Consider the following 14,633-nt stretch of genomic DNA (forward strand, 5'->3'; position numbering starts at 1 on the left):
TCAGTGCGCGGCCAACCAACCAATGGATCCAACTGCCAGTGACCATTGCCTGAACAAACTTGAGCAGACTGGCGGCCTAACACTTACTAGCACTCCGGACGACAGACAGACAGACTGCCCCACACTGACCCGGCTGACCAACTGATCAGACTCACCCCGACTGACCAACCGCCGAGATGATAGTGCTCCTTAAATGCACGTGAACAAGCAACGTTTCCTCTTTCCCACCAGAAGGAGACACCAAAGCTGCGACTGCTACAGCGGCGCCACCGGAGGGCGGCTGCTTCACCCAACGCGCTGCGGCGCGCTCTTCAAAACAGTAATTTTTACCACACCCCAGGTGCAATCACGGAGTTCTTGGATCTTGTGTTGGTCGATCGGAGGTCGTCATGAAGAATTCGCGTCACTTATCGATCAGAACTGTGAAGGGATAGACGACGACTTGAGATGTTACTTTCGTAGGAACACACTGGCTCTGTTGAATAATTAGTGAGGACAGCTAATTGTTGTAACACCACAAAGTATTATGAAGATTTTCGTGGGAAGTATTATTTTTCAAATAGATCGTGAACTTCAGTTTGACAATGTCATATTATAATGAATACGTAACTTGCGGTATTACGTATCGATACTCCCGCCTTCCTGTGCATCGTTATATTGGTAACGCAATTGCAAGTTTTCGTTCTACGCCGACAGCTGTCGCGCGGGTTCTGTGAGCCACGCCTCCTCCAGTGGCTCGGTACCTCGAGCGCCCTCTGCACCCGCGACATAGGGAGGACCGGTGGCAGTGACTCAGCCCAATCGCACTTCGAGCCACTTCACTAGGGGACTCCACCTAGTCCCGGCTCCGTCGCCATCGTTGTTGCCATTATTTGAGCTGTAGTCTGTTTCTTACTGCAATATTTCTAATGTTTCGTTTGGAGAAATACAGGTAAAACTTCTCTTTGGGGCGTTACCCTCTGCTCTTGTCCAGCTTTCCTACGGCGACACTTGTCGCACCCCTCTGTAGCCCACCTGTCCTTACCGTTGTGTACACAACGTAAGTGACCAACCAGATCACCGTATGCTGCTGTATCGCTCGCACTTGTCCGACTGGTGACGTGTTGTGTTGTCAGATCGCCCGACGCCCCATGGAGGCCCCCCAGCCGCAGATGCAGCCGCAGGCGCAGGTGCCGCGGCCGGCGCACATGCCCGCGCCGCTGGAGCACGGCGCCGCCAGCAGCGACGAGGACAACTCGCCCACCGAGCTCAACTCTTGCCGCCGCCTCGCCGACAAGCCACCGCTCGTCAAGCGCCTCGACTGCCTGCCCACCCCCAACGACGGCGGAGGCGGGGACGCGCCGGGGGGCGGCGGGGGCGACGTGGGCGGCGTGGTGGGCGGCGGACCGCTCATCTCGCGCAAGCTACCGCTCGACGACGACCCGCCCTGCTGGAACGCCGCGCCTCAGCCCGCGCCGCCCTCCGCCCCCGCGCCCGCCTCTCCCGCATTGCCGACTGCGCCCCCCGCCCCGCACGACACGAGTCAGCCGCCCCTGCCACCGCTACCTCAGTCGCCACCGCCTCAACCGCCACCGCGAACTGGCACGCCACCTGTTGACAAGACGGGGTAAGTCGCAGTACTGTCGTAACACGCTTTACACTGGCAAGCCAATTATGACTGGATATACGACATACCTGTACCAGTAAGAAACCGTAATTTCCCTATAGATGGTTCTAGCCGTCAGTGTAAGGCCAGTGACACCGCGTCTGCAGAGCCATCTGCTTCCTGAAACAGCTGACGACGAATGTCAACACACAGTAATCCAATGCCTTCCTTCTGCTTTTAGTTTCTCCATTTTTTTGAGTTTCGTTCTCATTGCTGCTGGTTTCCATTTTCGGTTTTTTACTGTTTCCTAAGTCACGGACCGGGCGCTAATGACCATAGCAGTTTTGCGCCCTAAAAACAAAACAAAAAAAAACAGTAATCCAAGTGCCACTCATCAGTATCTGTTTCAAACCCGTAAAAAAGTCGAGTTTTTGCCTACGAACTACAATTTGCGGACAGCTTCTGTTATCATTTGAAGAAAACTGCTGCAGAATCGCACTGCATGCTTGTCGAAGCTTTCAGCGAACATGGTCTTAGGAAAACAGTGTTTCGAGTGGTTCAAAAAATTCCAAAGTGGTGATTTTGACATGAGGAACGACGAGCGCGGGAATCCACGGAAAAAGTTCGAAGACAACGAATTGCAGGCCTTATTGGATGAAGATGATACTCAAACTCAACAGGAACTCGCTCAATTCAACATGACGCATAAAGCCGTTTCTCTTCGGTTGAAAGATATGGGAAAGGTGCAGAAGTGGGAAAAAGGATCTCCATGAACTGAATGAAAGACAGCAAACACATTGAAAGACCACTTGTGAAATACTGCTGGCCAGATACAAAGGAAAGCCATTTCTCCATCTAACAGTGACAGGTGATGGAAAATGTATATTGCGACTTAGGAAGTTGGGATGAAGGATACACTTAGCATGGAAGGTCAAAGTCTCTATAATGTCACTCCTTAAACACAACAACCAGCAATTCAAGAAATAAATTAAAAATTTATTTTAGACCACATTAATCAAATAGCTGACATACAACCAACATGTAGCCACCATTTAAGTAATATCGAAAAATGACAGCTTCATTCTTAACCAAGCAGCAAATTACAATTACTTAACCAACAGTAAATTACATCAAAAGTGATTCAAAGAAATGTGTAATGTGGCACCAAATATACAGGGTGAGTCACCTAACGTTATCGCTGGATATATTTCGTAAACCACATCAAATACTGACGAACCAATTCCACAGACCGAACGTGAGGAGAGGGGCTAGCGTAATTGTTGAATACAAACCATACAAAAATGCACGGAAGTATGTTTTTTAACACAAAGCTACGTGTTTTTAAATGGAACCACGTTAGCTTTGTTAGCACATCTGAACATATAAACAAATACGTAATCAGTGCCGTTTGTTGCATTGTAAAATGTTCATTACATCCGGAGATATTGTAACCTGAAGTTGACGCTTGAGTACCACTGCTCCACTGTTCGATCGTTTGTATCGGAGAGCACCGAATTACGTAGGGATGCAAAGGGAACGGTGATGTACCTTAGGTACAGAAGAGACTGGAACAGCACACTACGTCAACATGCTAACACCTTTTTAATGGTCTTTTTCACTGACGCACATGTACATTACCATGAGGGGTGAGGTACACGTACACATGTGGTTTCCGTTTTCAATTACGGAGTGGAATAGAGTGTGTCCCGACATGTCAGGCCAATAGATGTTCAATGTGGTGGCCATCATTTGCTGCACACAATTGCAATCTCTGGCGTAATGAATGTCGTACACGCCGCAGTACATCTGGTGTAATGTCGCCGCAGGCTGCCACAATACGTTGTTTCATATCCTCTTGGGTTGTAGGCACATCACGGTACACATTCTCCTTTAACGTACCCCAAAGAAAGAAGCCCAGAGGAGTAAGATCAGGAGAACGGGCTGGCCAATTTATGTGTCCTCCACGTCCTATGAAACGCCCGTCGAACATCCTGTCAAGGGTCAGCCTAGTGTTAATTGCGGAATGGGCAGGTGCACCATCATGCTGATACCACATACGTCGACGCGTTTCCAGTGGGACATTTTCGAGCAACGTTGGCAGATCATTCTGTAGAAACGCGATGTATGTTGCAGTGCTCTCCGATACACACGATCCAACAGCGGAGGAGTGATACTCAATCGTCAACTTAGGTTACAGTATCTCCGGATGTAATTAACATTTTACAATGCAACAAACGGCACTGATTACGTATTTGTTTATATGTTCAGATGTGCTAACAAAACTAACGTGGTTCCATTTAAAAAAACGTAGCTTTGTGTTAAAAAACATACTTCCGTGCATTTTTGTATAGTTTGTATTCAAAAATTACACTAGCCCCTCTCCTCACGTTCGGTCTGTGGAATCGGTTCGTCAGTATTTGATGTGGTTTACGAAATACATCCAGCGGTAACGTTAGGTGACTCACCCTGTATATATTTGAGCAACAACACCAGTAGGACATTACAGCTAATATAATTCATTGACAAGCAAATTTAAAAATATATTTTTTTAATTATACATGCGAGTTTATCAAAAGGGCAGTGACGCCAGGCTGACCTGGGCAAGAGGTGACTTGACTTAAAATGCCGGAAGCAGCAGACCAGCCGTCCAAAACAACAGCTAAACGCCGGGGCCCAACCGGGAGTCCCTTCCCATTAGACGGCACGTCACAGTTGCTGTGCACCGAAGCAGGACGTGGCGCCGCTCCCATATACCCCAACTCGCAGAAAAACTGGAACACAAACAGACCGCAGAAAACACGGCAAACACCAAACAAACATCAATTAATATAAGTTAAGAGATCAATAATATAAATAAAAAACCAATATGTGCTATTAATAGAAGCGACAGATTTTGCAGCAATATCAACGCTGTAAAACATTTAAACTAAGAAATGTATACAAATCCAATGCTGATAGTATAGTATCAGACCTTTACACTAATAGTTTTCCAAACAATATTTCCACATATGATAAAGACCGACAATGTGTACAATATGAAATGGAGAAATTTCAAGATAATATTACGTTATTCAAATGCACAACTTCAGCACAAAGTAGGTTTTGTGCACCATAATTTCCTTGCCTAGGTCTGCAATGTAACTGAATTGTTTGAGTTTGCTATGCAGCAAATTACAACTAGACTATGACCTAATATCTTCAATAGCTTACAGTCACTACATCTCTCGGGGACGCTGATTTCCTGAAGGAAGTATTGACTGCTGGTCTCCTTCCGGTCACACCTCTTGCCGGCTCCTCTTATTTCATCAACACATACACTAGACCAACCAACCAACCCACAAATGACAGTTGCTACAACGCAAATGTTTTCACGAAAGGAAGGCACGGAAACCACTTACACCTCCGATGGAGAGCGTTGTTCGAGATGGTCTCGAGGAAATGGTCTTGTCCGAGAAAGCAGGTACCAAAGCAAGGCGACGAGCAGCGCCCGATGTTGAGATCGGGCAGGTGCACCGCAAACTCGCGACCGTCCTGCATGGGAGACCGGCCGCGCCGTTGCTGGGCGAGCCCAGCACGCGTGTTTTGCTCCTTCGTCCCCTGAAGCACGAGCTAGCGCCTCGTAGCGAGTCCGACGACCAACTCCCCTACCGCAAATACACGCCGCCAGATCACAACAGGGCCAAAGATCGTAATAAAGCCGGGTAATCGATAGTACTGCCAAAGATCTGGTGTGCCAAAAAATTCACACCACGGCTCAGATATATTCTGAGAATCCTAAGCGTTGTAAATCATGGGTGAATGCAGGCAAACCATCGAGTTCTACCGCAAGACCAAATCGCTTTGGAAAAAAAGACAATGCTCTGTCTGATGGGATCAGAAGGGTGCGAAAACCTGGTGAAACTGTTAATACTGATCGCTACCAACAGCAAATGATCGATACAAATCGTTCATTACGTGAAAAACCACCTTTATATGGAAAAAGGCAACACAGTCATATTCTCCATGATAGCGTCCCAACACACACAGCAATACGGGTCAGGGAAACGATCGATGCATTCAGGTGGGAGATACTAGGGCATGTGGTTTATTCTCCAGACTTGGCTCCATCCGATTATCATCTTTTTGCATCACTGGGACATGCTCTCGCCTCAATTCGTATGAAAATGTACGAAAATGGCTCACTGACTGGTTCGCTTTAAAAGAACAACTGGTTTTTTGGGGTGTTATTCATAGCCTACCAGAGAGGTGGAAGAAATGTATAAATATCAATTGAGATCGTTTCGAACAAAATATTGTTTATCAGTTTCAAAATAGAGACGTGTAACTATTGCACCCAAATTCGGGTTTCATATTTCTACACCTGGTATGATCAAAAAGTAACAGGAATTTTTGTTTTCCTTGAATGGGGACGTACGCGAATGCGACGAAAATAGTGAACACGTTTCCTTTCCTTTTCATTTACTAAATCATTACTGAAATTTCAGTTCTTGAGTATTACGTTCAAATTCCCCTCCTAAGTGTGATTAACGTAATAATTAACAAAAACTCGCACAGAGCCACGCCCCTTTGTTGTTCTGTAGTTCCTCATATTGTTAATTCGTGCAATGTTTTCCTCCAGTTTTGTGCATTCACAATGTGGGGAATATTCCTGTGTTTAGCAGATCCAGAACATCTTCAAAAGCGTGTCCATAGAAAAACTCCAAATACTAATGAAACTTACAACTGATAGGCAAACAATGCCCCATTTGCTTCCATAACTGATTATTGCAGCGTATGATGCTGGTTTAGGTTTTAACTGTGGTAATCTCGGCACACTTCGGACTCTACAGAGGCTAGCATTTGATACAGGAGCTTTCATACTGTCGATATTGAAGGAAATCGACAGCAGGAGAATTTATGCAGCTGACATTGTTGTTACTTGGTTTGAAAAGCAGGTTAACCTAAGAGGACAAGCAAAGAATGCATGTGGTTTACACTAGTTCACCCAGATAAGGTACTGGCCAATACAAATCTTTGATTCAGGTTTCCTGTAACTTACATTTAGTCAACTTCACGTACCTTTTCTCCACAAACCACTGACATTATAGTACTTAATTTTGGCATAAAATTATTCGATACTGTAGTGAAACATTCTGTGGACGGAATTGTCATTTACTGCAATAGTAAGGCATTTGTGGAAGAGAGAAGCCGTAAGATTCAGTATACGTGTTTTTACAGAAATTTGGAGAGCTGTAAAAGTCTATCAAAAGAGGATATCAATATTCTGTTCCACAGATGTCTGTAACAATGGCGTATCACAGTTTGTTCAAAAATGCATTAACTTCGTTCACAGAGACTGTCCAAAAAGGGAAAATTTGTGCTCACATTGTTGACAAAATTTCAATTGTTTGTAATGAAAAATGTATAACTGCAATAACCATGAAAACATATGTGTTTATCCATATAACAGTCATTAACAACTACGCCAAATTTATTTACATTGCCTTGAAAACTTTGGACTTTATGAAGCTTACTTTCAAAGTACTGTAACTTCGTATACGTCCTCCTTAAATAATCTTTATTCATCCATCAACATCACCTGGTCCCCTTCCGAGTAATCCTCCTCAGATACAATACACTTGTGGCAGCGCGATTTCCAATCTTGGGAGCACTTGTAGAATTCACTTTTCGTTCATCAGTATCGGTAAAACGAAGTCCTTTCATGGTTATCTTCAGCCTCGGGAATAGAAAGAAGTCGCAGGGAGGCATGTCCCGCTGTAGGCTGTCTGAGGCAACTTAATGGTTTTGTTTTTTTTTTCAAAAAATCACGACAAGGATCCAGGTGTGAACGCTAGCATTAACGTGATGCAATTCCACGAGTAGTTGTGTCTGATGGTTTTCTTCGAATTTCTTCATGCAGATGGCGCATTACAACTTCCAGGTTGTATTCATTACTGAAGGTGGACCGTAAGGCTACATCTCATGGTGCACAATCCCATTCTGATCTAAGAAAACATTGAGAACAACTTTCAACGTGATCGAACTTGAAGAGTTTCTTTTCGCTTTTGGTCCTTCAGGTAGTTTTCGTTGGGACGATTGGGCCTTGGTTTCGAAATCATACCCGCATAACCTCGTTTCAAGTCACCTGTTATAGCCTTCTTCAGACGTTCTCGAACGTTATCGACTCGATTCAGTCATTTGCGAGCAATGTCTATGCGACGACGTTTTTGGTCGAAATTCAACAATTTCAGAACAAACTGCTACGAGTTTCATGCGCAATAGATCCGAAAAAATTCGTAGACGTGGGAGCCAGAGGATATTCCGACTTCATCAGCAACCTCTCTGACGGTGATTCGACAGTTTTCCAGAACCATTTTCTATACTTCTTCCATATTATCGTCAGAAAATGATGATCTGGGTAGTCCAGGGTCGACGTTTTCCCCTTCAGCGTCTTCGCGACTCTCTTGGAAAAGTTTAAACCACTCGTAAACTCTGGTCTTACGCATAGTAGACTCGTCAGATGGCACAGTCTACATTTCGAATGCAGTGCGGAACTTTATTCTATTTTTCAAGCAAAATTTATGGGAATTTCTTCGATCCGTCTTTCTCAGAATTAAAATTCGCCGATCACTGGGAAGCACGTGTAACCATTTCGCCAATCAACAATAAACTAAATAATAATTTAGCTGAAACATACAGTAGGAACTTGTATACCAACAACATAGGGAAAGTTTGCAAATGAGATGAATGAAACCACTAAAATTAAAAAATTTTCCTTACGTTTGTATCACACCTCGTATATGGCGTTGGAGAGGCTCTTTCCGTGGACTTTATAAATTTTTGTAGTCCTAAAACACTGGATAGAGGGGATATTCAGGACACTGAAGAGCAAAATGGACTCCGAAATGGAAGATCTTGTACCGACAAAAATTTTGCATTATGACAACTAATGGCAAAGACATTGGAAAGTAATATGAGTAGCCATTCAGTGCTCATACATCTCGAGAAGACGTATGACAGTGCCACTGGAGAAACTGTTCGAAGTATTGAGGGAAGAGTAGGCTTTGAAAGATGTATGTTAAATGTATATGCAATCTATACGAGTTTGCAGAGTTTCCAGTCAAAGTGGGGAATAAAATTTCTTCTCAGCCTTGAAAAGTCACAGAAAGCCTTAACCTTGTGGAGTACGAAATGTGCAAGAGTGGGCATTCAGATAACAAAGGACCAACGTACTTTCGCCTTGCTGTTCCCTGATGATCAGGTAGAGGTGGCTAGTGGAAAGCCTTATGGTAACAAAACTATTAGAAGAATGTGATAAGTGGAAACTGAGAGTAAATTTTCAAAAGAGTGAGTACCTACGCAATGGAGAAAATGTAGCAAAGATAATATACAAAATAAGTTTTATATCACCTCGGTTCCGAGGCTTCCGGAACTAGTACAGAAAATTGGACTAGAGATCAACGTAAACATGATTTCCGCCCTTTCTATTGCTCATGAAAACCACACATTGCATGTTGTACCACTATACAGCGAGACCTTCAGACGTGGTGGTCCAGACTGCTGTACACACTGGTACCTCTAGCACTCAGTGACACGACCTCTTGCTTTGATGCATGCCTGTATTCGTCGTGGCATACTAACCACAAGTTAATCAAGGCACTGTTGGTCCAGATTTTCCCACTCCCCAACGGCGATTCGGCGTAGAACCCTCAATGGTTGGTGGGTCACGTCGTCCATAAACCGCCCTTTTCAATCTATCCCAGGCATGTTCGATAGAGTTCATGCCTGCAGAACGTACTGGCCACTCTGATCGAGCGATTTTCTTATCCTAAAGGAAGTCATTCACAGTACGTGCACGATGGGGGCGCAAATTGTCGACATTGAAGACGAATGGTCGCCAATATGCTGCCGAATGGTTTCACTATCGGTCGGAGGACAGCATTCACGTATCGTATACGGCGCATTCCATGACCACCAACGGCGTACGTCGGCCCCACAACACAGTAGCACCCCAAAACAGCAGGGAACCTCCACCTGGACTCAGTGTCTAAAGCGTTCAGCCTGACGGGTTGGTTCAAATGGTTCAAATGGCTCTGAGCACTATGCGACTTAACTTCTGAGGTCATCAGTCGCCTAGAACTTAGAACTAATTAAACCTAACTGATATAAGGACATCACACTCATCCATGCCCGAGACAGGAATCGAACCTGCGACCGTAGAGGTCACTCGGCTCCAGACTGCAGCGCCTAGAACCGCACGGTGACCAGGTTGAAGGCATTCTCTTCACATCGGTGAAGAGAACGTGATGCCAATCCTGTGCAGTCCATTCGACATGTTGTTGGGCCCATCTGTGCCGCACTGCATGGTGTCGTGGTTGCAGAGATGGACCTTGCCATGGACGTCGGGAGTAAAGCTGCGCATCCGGCCGCCTATTGCGCGCCGTTTGAGTAGTAGCACGAAGTCCTGTGGCTGCACTAAAAGCATTATTTAGCATGGTGGCGTTGCTGCCAGGGTCCCTCCTAGCCATAATCCTTAGGTAGCGGTCATCCACTGCTGTAGTAGCCCTTGGGCGGCCTCGGTGAGGCATGTCATCGATAGTTCCTGTCTCTCTGTATCTCCTCCATATACACTCCTGGAAATTGAAATAAGAACACCGTGAATTCATTGTCCCAGGAAGGGGAAACTTTATTGACACATTCCTTGGGGTCAGATACATCACATGATCACACTGACAGAACCACAGGCACATAGACACAGGCAACAGAGCATGCACAATGTCGGCACTAGTACAGTGTATATCCACCTTTCGCAGCAATGCAGGCTGCTATTCTCCCATGGAGACGATCGTAGAGATGCTGGATGTAGTCCTGTGGAACGGCTTGCCATGCCATTTCCATCTGGCGCCTCAGTTGGACCAGCGTTCGTGCTGGACGTGCAGACCGCGTGAGACGACGCTTCATCCAGTCCCAAACATGCTCAATGGGGGACAGATCCGGAGATCTTGCTGGCCAGGGTAGTTGACTTACACCTTCTAGAGCACGTTGGGTGGCACGGGATACATGCGGACGTGCATTGTCCTGTTGGAACAGCAAGTTCCCTTGCCGGTCTAGGAATGGTAGAACGATGGGTTCGATGACGGTTTGGATGTACCGTGCACTATTCAGTGTCCCCTCGACGATCACCAGTGGTGTACGGCCAGTGTAGGAGATCGCTCCCCACACCATGATGCCGGGGGTTGGCCCTGTGTGCCTCGGTCGTATGCAGTCCTGATTGTGGCGCTCACCTGCAAGGCGCCAAACACGCATACGACCATCATTGGCACCAAGGCAGAAGCGACTCTCATCGCTGAAGACGACACGTCTCCATTCGTCCCTCCATTCACGCCTGTCGCGACACCACTGGAGGCGGGCTGCACGATGTTGGGGCGTGAGCGGAAGACGGCCTAACCGTAGCCCAGCTTCATGGAGACGGTTGCGAATGGTCCTCGCCGATACCCCAGGAGCAACAGTGTCCCTAATTTGCTGGGAAGTGGCGGTGTGGTCCCCTACGGCACTGCGTAGGATCCTACGGTCTTGGTGTGCATCCGTGCGTCGCTGCGGTCCGGTCCCAGGTCGACGGGCACGTGCACCTTCCGCCGACCACTGGCGACAACATCGATGTACTGTGGAGACCTCACGCCCCACGTGTTGAGCAATTCGGCAGTACGTCCACCCGGCCTCCCGCATGTCCACTATACGCCCTCGCTCAAAGTCCGTCAACTGCACATACGGTTCACGTCCACGCTGTCGCGGCATGCTACCAGTGTTAAAGACTGCGATGGAGCTCCGTATGCCACGGCAAACTGACTGACACTGACGGCGGCGGTGCATTCGACGGCCAACACCGCGGTTCCTGGTGTGTCCGCTGTGCCGTGCGTGTGATCATTGCTTGTACAGCCCTCTCGCAGTGTCCGGAGCAAGTATGGTGGGTCTGACACACCGGTGTCAATGTGTTCTTTTTTACATTTCCAGGAGTGTATGAACAACATGGATTTGGTTCACTCCTAGACACCTGGACACTTCCCTTAATGAGAGCCCTTCCTGGCACAAAGTAACAATGCGGACGTGATCGAACCGCAGTATTGACCGTCTAGGCATGGCAGCAGACAAGAGGATCCATCTTCCTTTCTGGTGGAATGACTGGAAATGATCGGCTGTGGAACCGCCTCCATAGGCGCTGCTCAATCATGTTTGTGGACATCTTAGGGCTGGTTTAGTGACATCTCTGAACAGTCAAAGGGACTGTGTCAGTGATACAGTATACACAGTCAGCTTCTATCTTCAGAAGTTATGGGAACCGGGGTAATGCCAAACTTTTTTTGATGTGTGTAGTTGATGGCTAGCACAACCTTTTGAAGGACGGAACAAGTAACTGGAAAATACAGCAACGAGTAGTTTATGCGAAAACATCAAACGATAAGCTATATATTCTGTTACGGTCTTCTAAGATGAGGGGGTATGTGAAGAGAATGCTCGATAGAAGTACTGTAGAACCTATAACAACCTAGGGATCAGAGTTCTGGAAGCTTACTGTAAAAATAAAAAAGATAATATGAAATAAAATGATAGTTTTAGAAATGTACTGTCTCATGATACAGTGCAGAATACAGGATGGAATACAGGATGTATCATAAAGAAGCATCCTATTTAAAAAAGAAATCGTAACTATTATGTGCGTGAACAACGTACTGTTGGAAACAGCAAACGCTTGAGTTCTACATGATTTCGGCTAGGTAGCAGCAGTAAGCGCCCACTTCAGTTCTAGTAAGAATGCTGACGGGACAACAGAAAGCGTTTTGTGTTCTACGTTTTGCCTAGTGCGGGTCAGTAATAACTGTTCGGCGTGACTTTTGTGCTAGGTATGGTGTGGAACTTCCTACAGCAGAGAGCATTAGACGACGATGATGATGATTGGTTTGTGGGGCGCTCAACCGCGCGGTCATCAGCGCCTGTACAACGTCCCAATTCTTTCACAGTCCAGTTTTTTCACAATCCATTCGAGCCACCGTCACGAATGATGTCGATGAGGACGAAATGATGACAACATAAACACCCATTTCCCGGACTGAGAAACTCCCCAACCCGAATCTAACCCAGGACCCCGTGATTGGCATTAGACGATGGCATGAACAATTCCGAGAAACAGGTTGATTGTGTAAAGGCAAATCGCAGGGCCTTCTCGTCCCTGAGTGTCTGAATCAGACGTCTAACGGATCCGCCATAGTTTCACAAGGAGTCCGCAGAAATCCGTGTGAAACGCGACAGCTCAACAGGCCTCTGACATCGTCTGGAGTGTGTTGCGTCGATCTTTACACATGAAACCATACAAAATCCAGCTACTGGAAGCTCTACGTGTAGGTGACAAACAACAACGTGTGGTGGTCTGTAATTTCGATCGTAGCTAATGACAGTTTTCTTCCACGCTTAGTGTTTAGTGACGAGGCAGCATTCCATTTAAATGGGAAGGTGAGCTGTCATAATGTGAGAATATGGGATACTGAACAACCACATGAAGTTGTACAACATGAGAGGGACTCTCCAAAATTTAATACGTTTTGTGCAGTTTTACGGGAAAAGGTGTATGGTCCATATTTCTTTGCCGATAACACTGTTATGTGGCAGAGAAGTTTCTTTCCCACAGTTGGGAACTGATTCGAACTACTTTATGTACTAACGGGATGGGGCACCGCCACACTGACATCTCGAAGTGCGCGAATTTTTAAATCAAAGGGTTACTGAACGATGGATCGGTCGCACTGGACCAACTGATTGAGCCTTACATTATTGGCCACCAAGGTTACCGGACCTGACTGCATGTAATTATTTCTTGTAGGGTTTTATAAAAGTGTCTTTACCTGCCTCCGTTACTAACAACAATGAGTGAACTGAGACATCGCATAACAGCAGCTGTGGAAGCTGTAACTCAAGACAGTCTCGCTGCACTCTGAAACAGTTTGAATACTGCATTGACATATGCCGTGCATCTCAAGGGGGGCATATTGAACAGCTTTGAAAAGGCATGAAAAAAGATTTATGAATTTCTTCTTCATCAAAAAATAAAATTCATTGTATATGTGTTTTGGTTTCAGAAATATAGACGTGCCAGATCGAATGATCCTTTTTGATACAGCCCGTGTATTTCGGAGAGACCACGTAACAAAAATGGTTCAAATGGCTCTGAGCACTATGGGACTTAACAGCTATGGTCATCAGTCCCGTAGAACTTAGAACTACTTAAACCTAACTAACCTAAGGACATCACACAACACCCAGTCATCACGAGGCAGAGAAAATCCCTGACCCCGCCGGGAATCGAACCCGGGAACCCGGGTGCGGGAAGCGAAAACGCTACCGCATGACCACGAGCTGTGGACACCACGTAACAAATGACAAAGACCCAAGAAAGAATAGAGAAACGGCAGCTTGCTTGGTATGGACATGCAATGTGACTGATGACAGGTGGTCAAAGATCTTGATGTATCATGCACAGCGAAGAAGGACAAGAGGGAAATTGGAGGTTGCCTGGTTAGATGGCAAAGGAGGCCATAAGTAAAACATATACAAGAACACGAGGTAGCATTGGAAGACAGAAACCGAAGGCGACCAGTACAGGCAGGCTGTTCACTTCAGCCTGCTAAAATGAGTACGTTCTCGTGCCACAGATCGTACAGACTGGGTGACGTGGCGGGTAAAGAGCGTGCAGAGAGGCCGAAGAGAGACTATTAATCACTCAACTCAAGTCACCCCAACGACCTTCCACATTCGAGAGAAAGAGACATTTGTAGCTGAATAAGCAATTGTTGCCACGTTAATGTTATGTCTTTTATCCGTATTTCATTTGTTGCCAGGACACCTGCCTCTTGAGACGGTGAGAAGTAGTGCAAGTAATCCCGGCTGAAAAGAAAAGTGCCCAAGCCGACATGAACTGCAATTTCAAAAACCTTAATTTAGAATGATTTGGCTTCTCTTTTCAAAATATCGTACCTACTTTCGTTTTCACAATAGGTGATCGATATCTAAATCTTAACAT

General features: G+C 46.1%; 1 protein-coding gene across 1 annotated transcript in view; it reads left to right on the top strand.

Moving 5' to 3' along the window:
* Nucleotides 1–1,130: 1,130 nt before the first annotated feature.
* The window catches only part of LOC126162242 (EGFR adapter protein-like), a 98,405-nt gene continuing 84,902 nt past the window's right edge, over nt 1,131–14,633 (top strand). Inside the window, exons 1-2 of the mRNA XM_049918656.1 lie at nt 1,131–1,337; nt 1,404–1,606. Coding sequence (XP_049774613.1) covers nt 1,131–1,337; nt 1,404–1,606 — 410 coding nt within the window. The remainder of the gene's footprint in view (nt 1,338–1,403; nt 1,607–14,633) is intronic.

This window comes from Schistocerca cancellata, chromosome 1 (assembly GCF_023864275.1).
Source record: "Schistocerca cancellata isolate TAMUIC-IGC-003103 chromosome 1, iqSchCanc2.1, whole genome shotgun sequence".
NCBI classification, from domain to species: domain Eukaryota; kingdom Metazoa; phylum Arthropoda; class Insecta; order Orthoptera; family Acrididae; genus Schistocerca; species Schistocerca cancellata.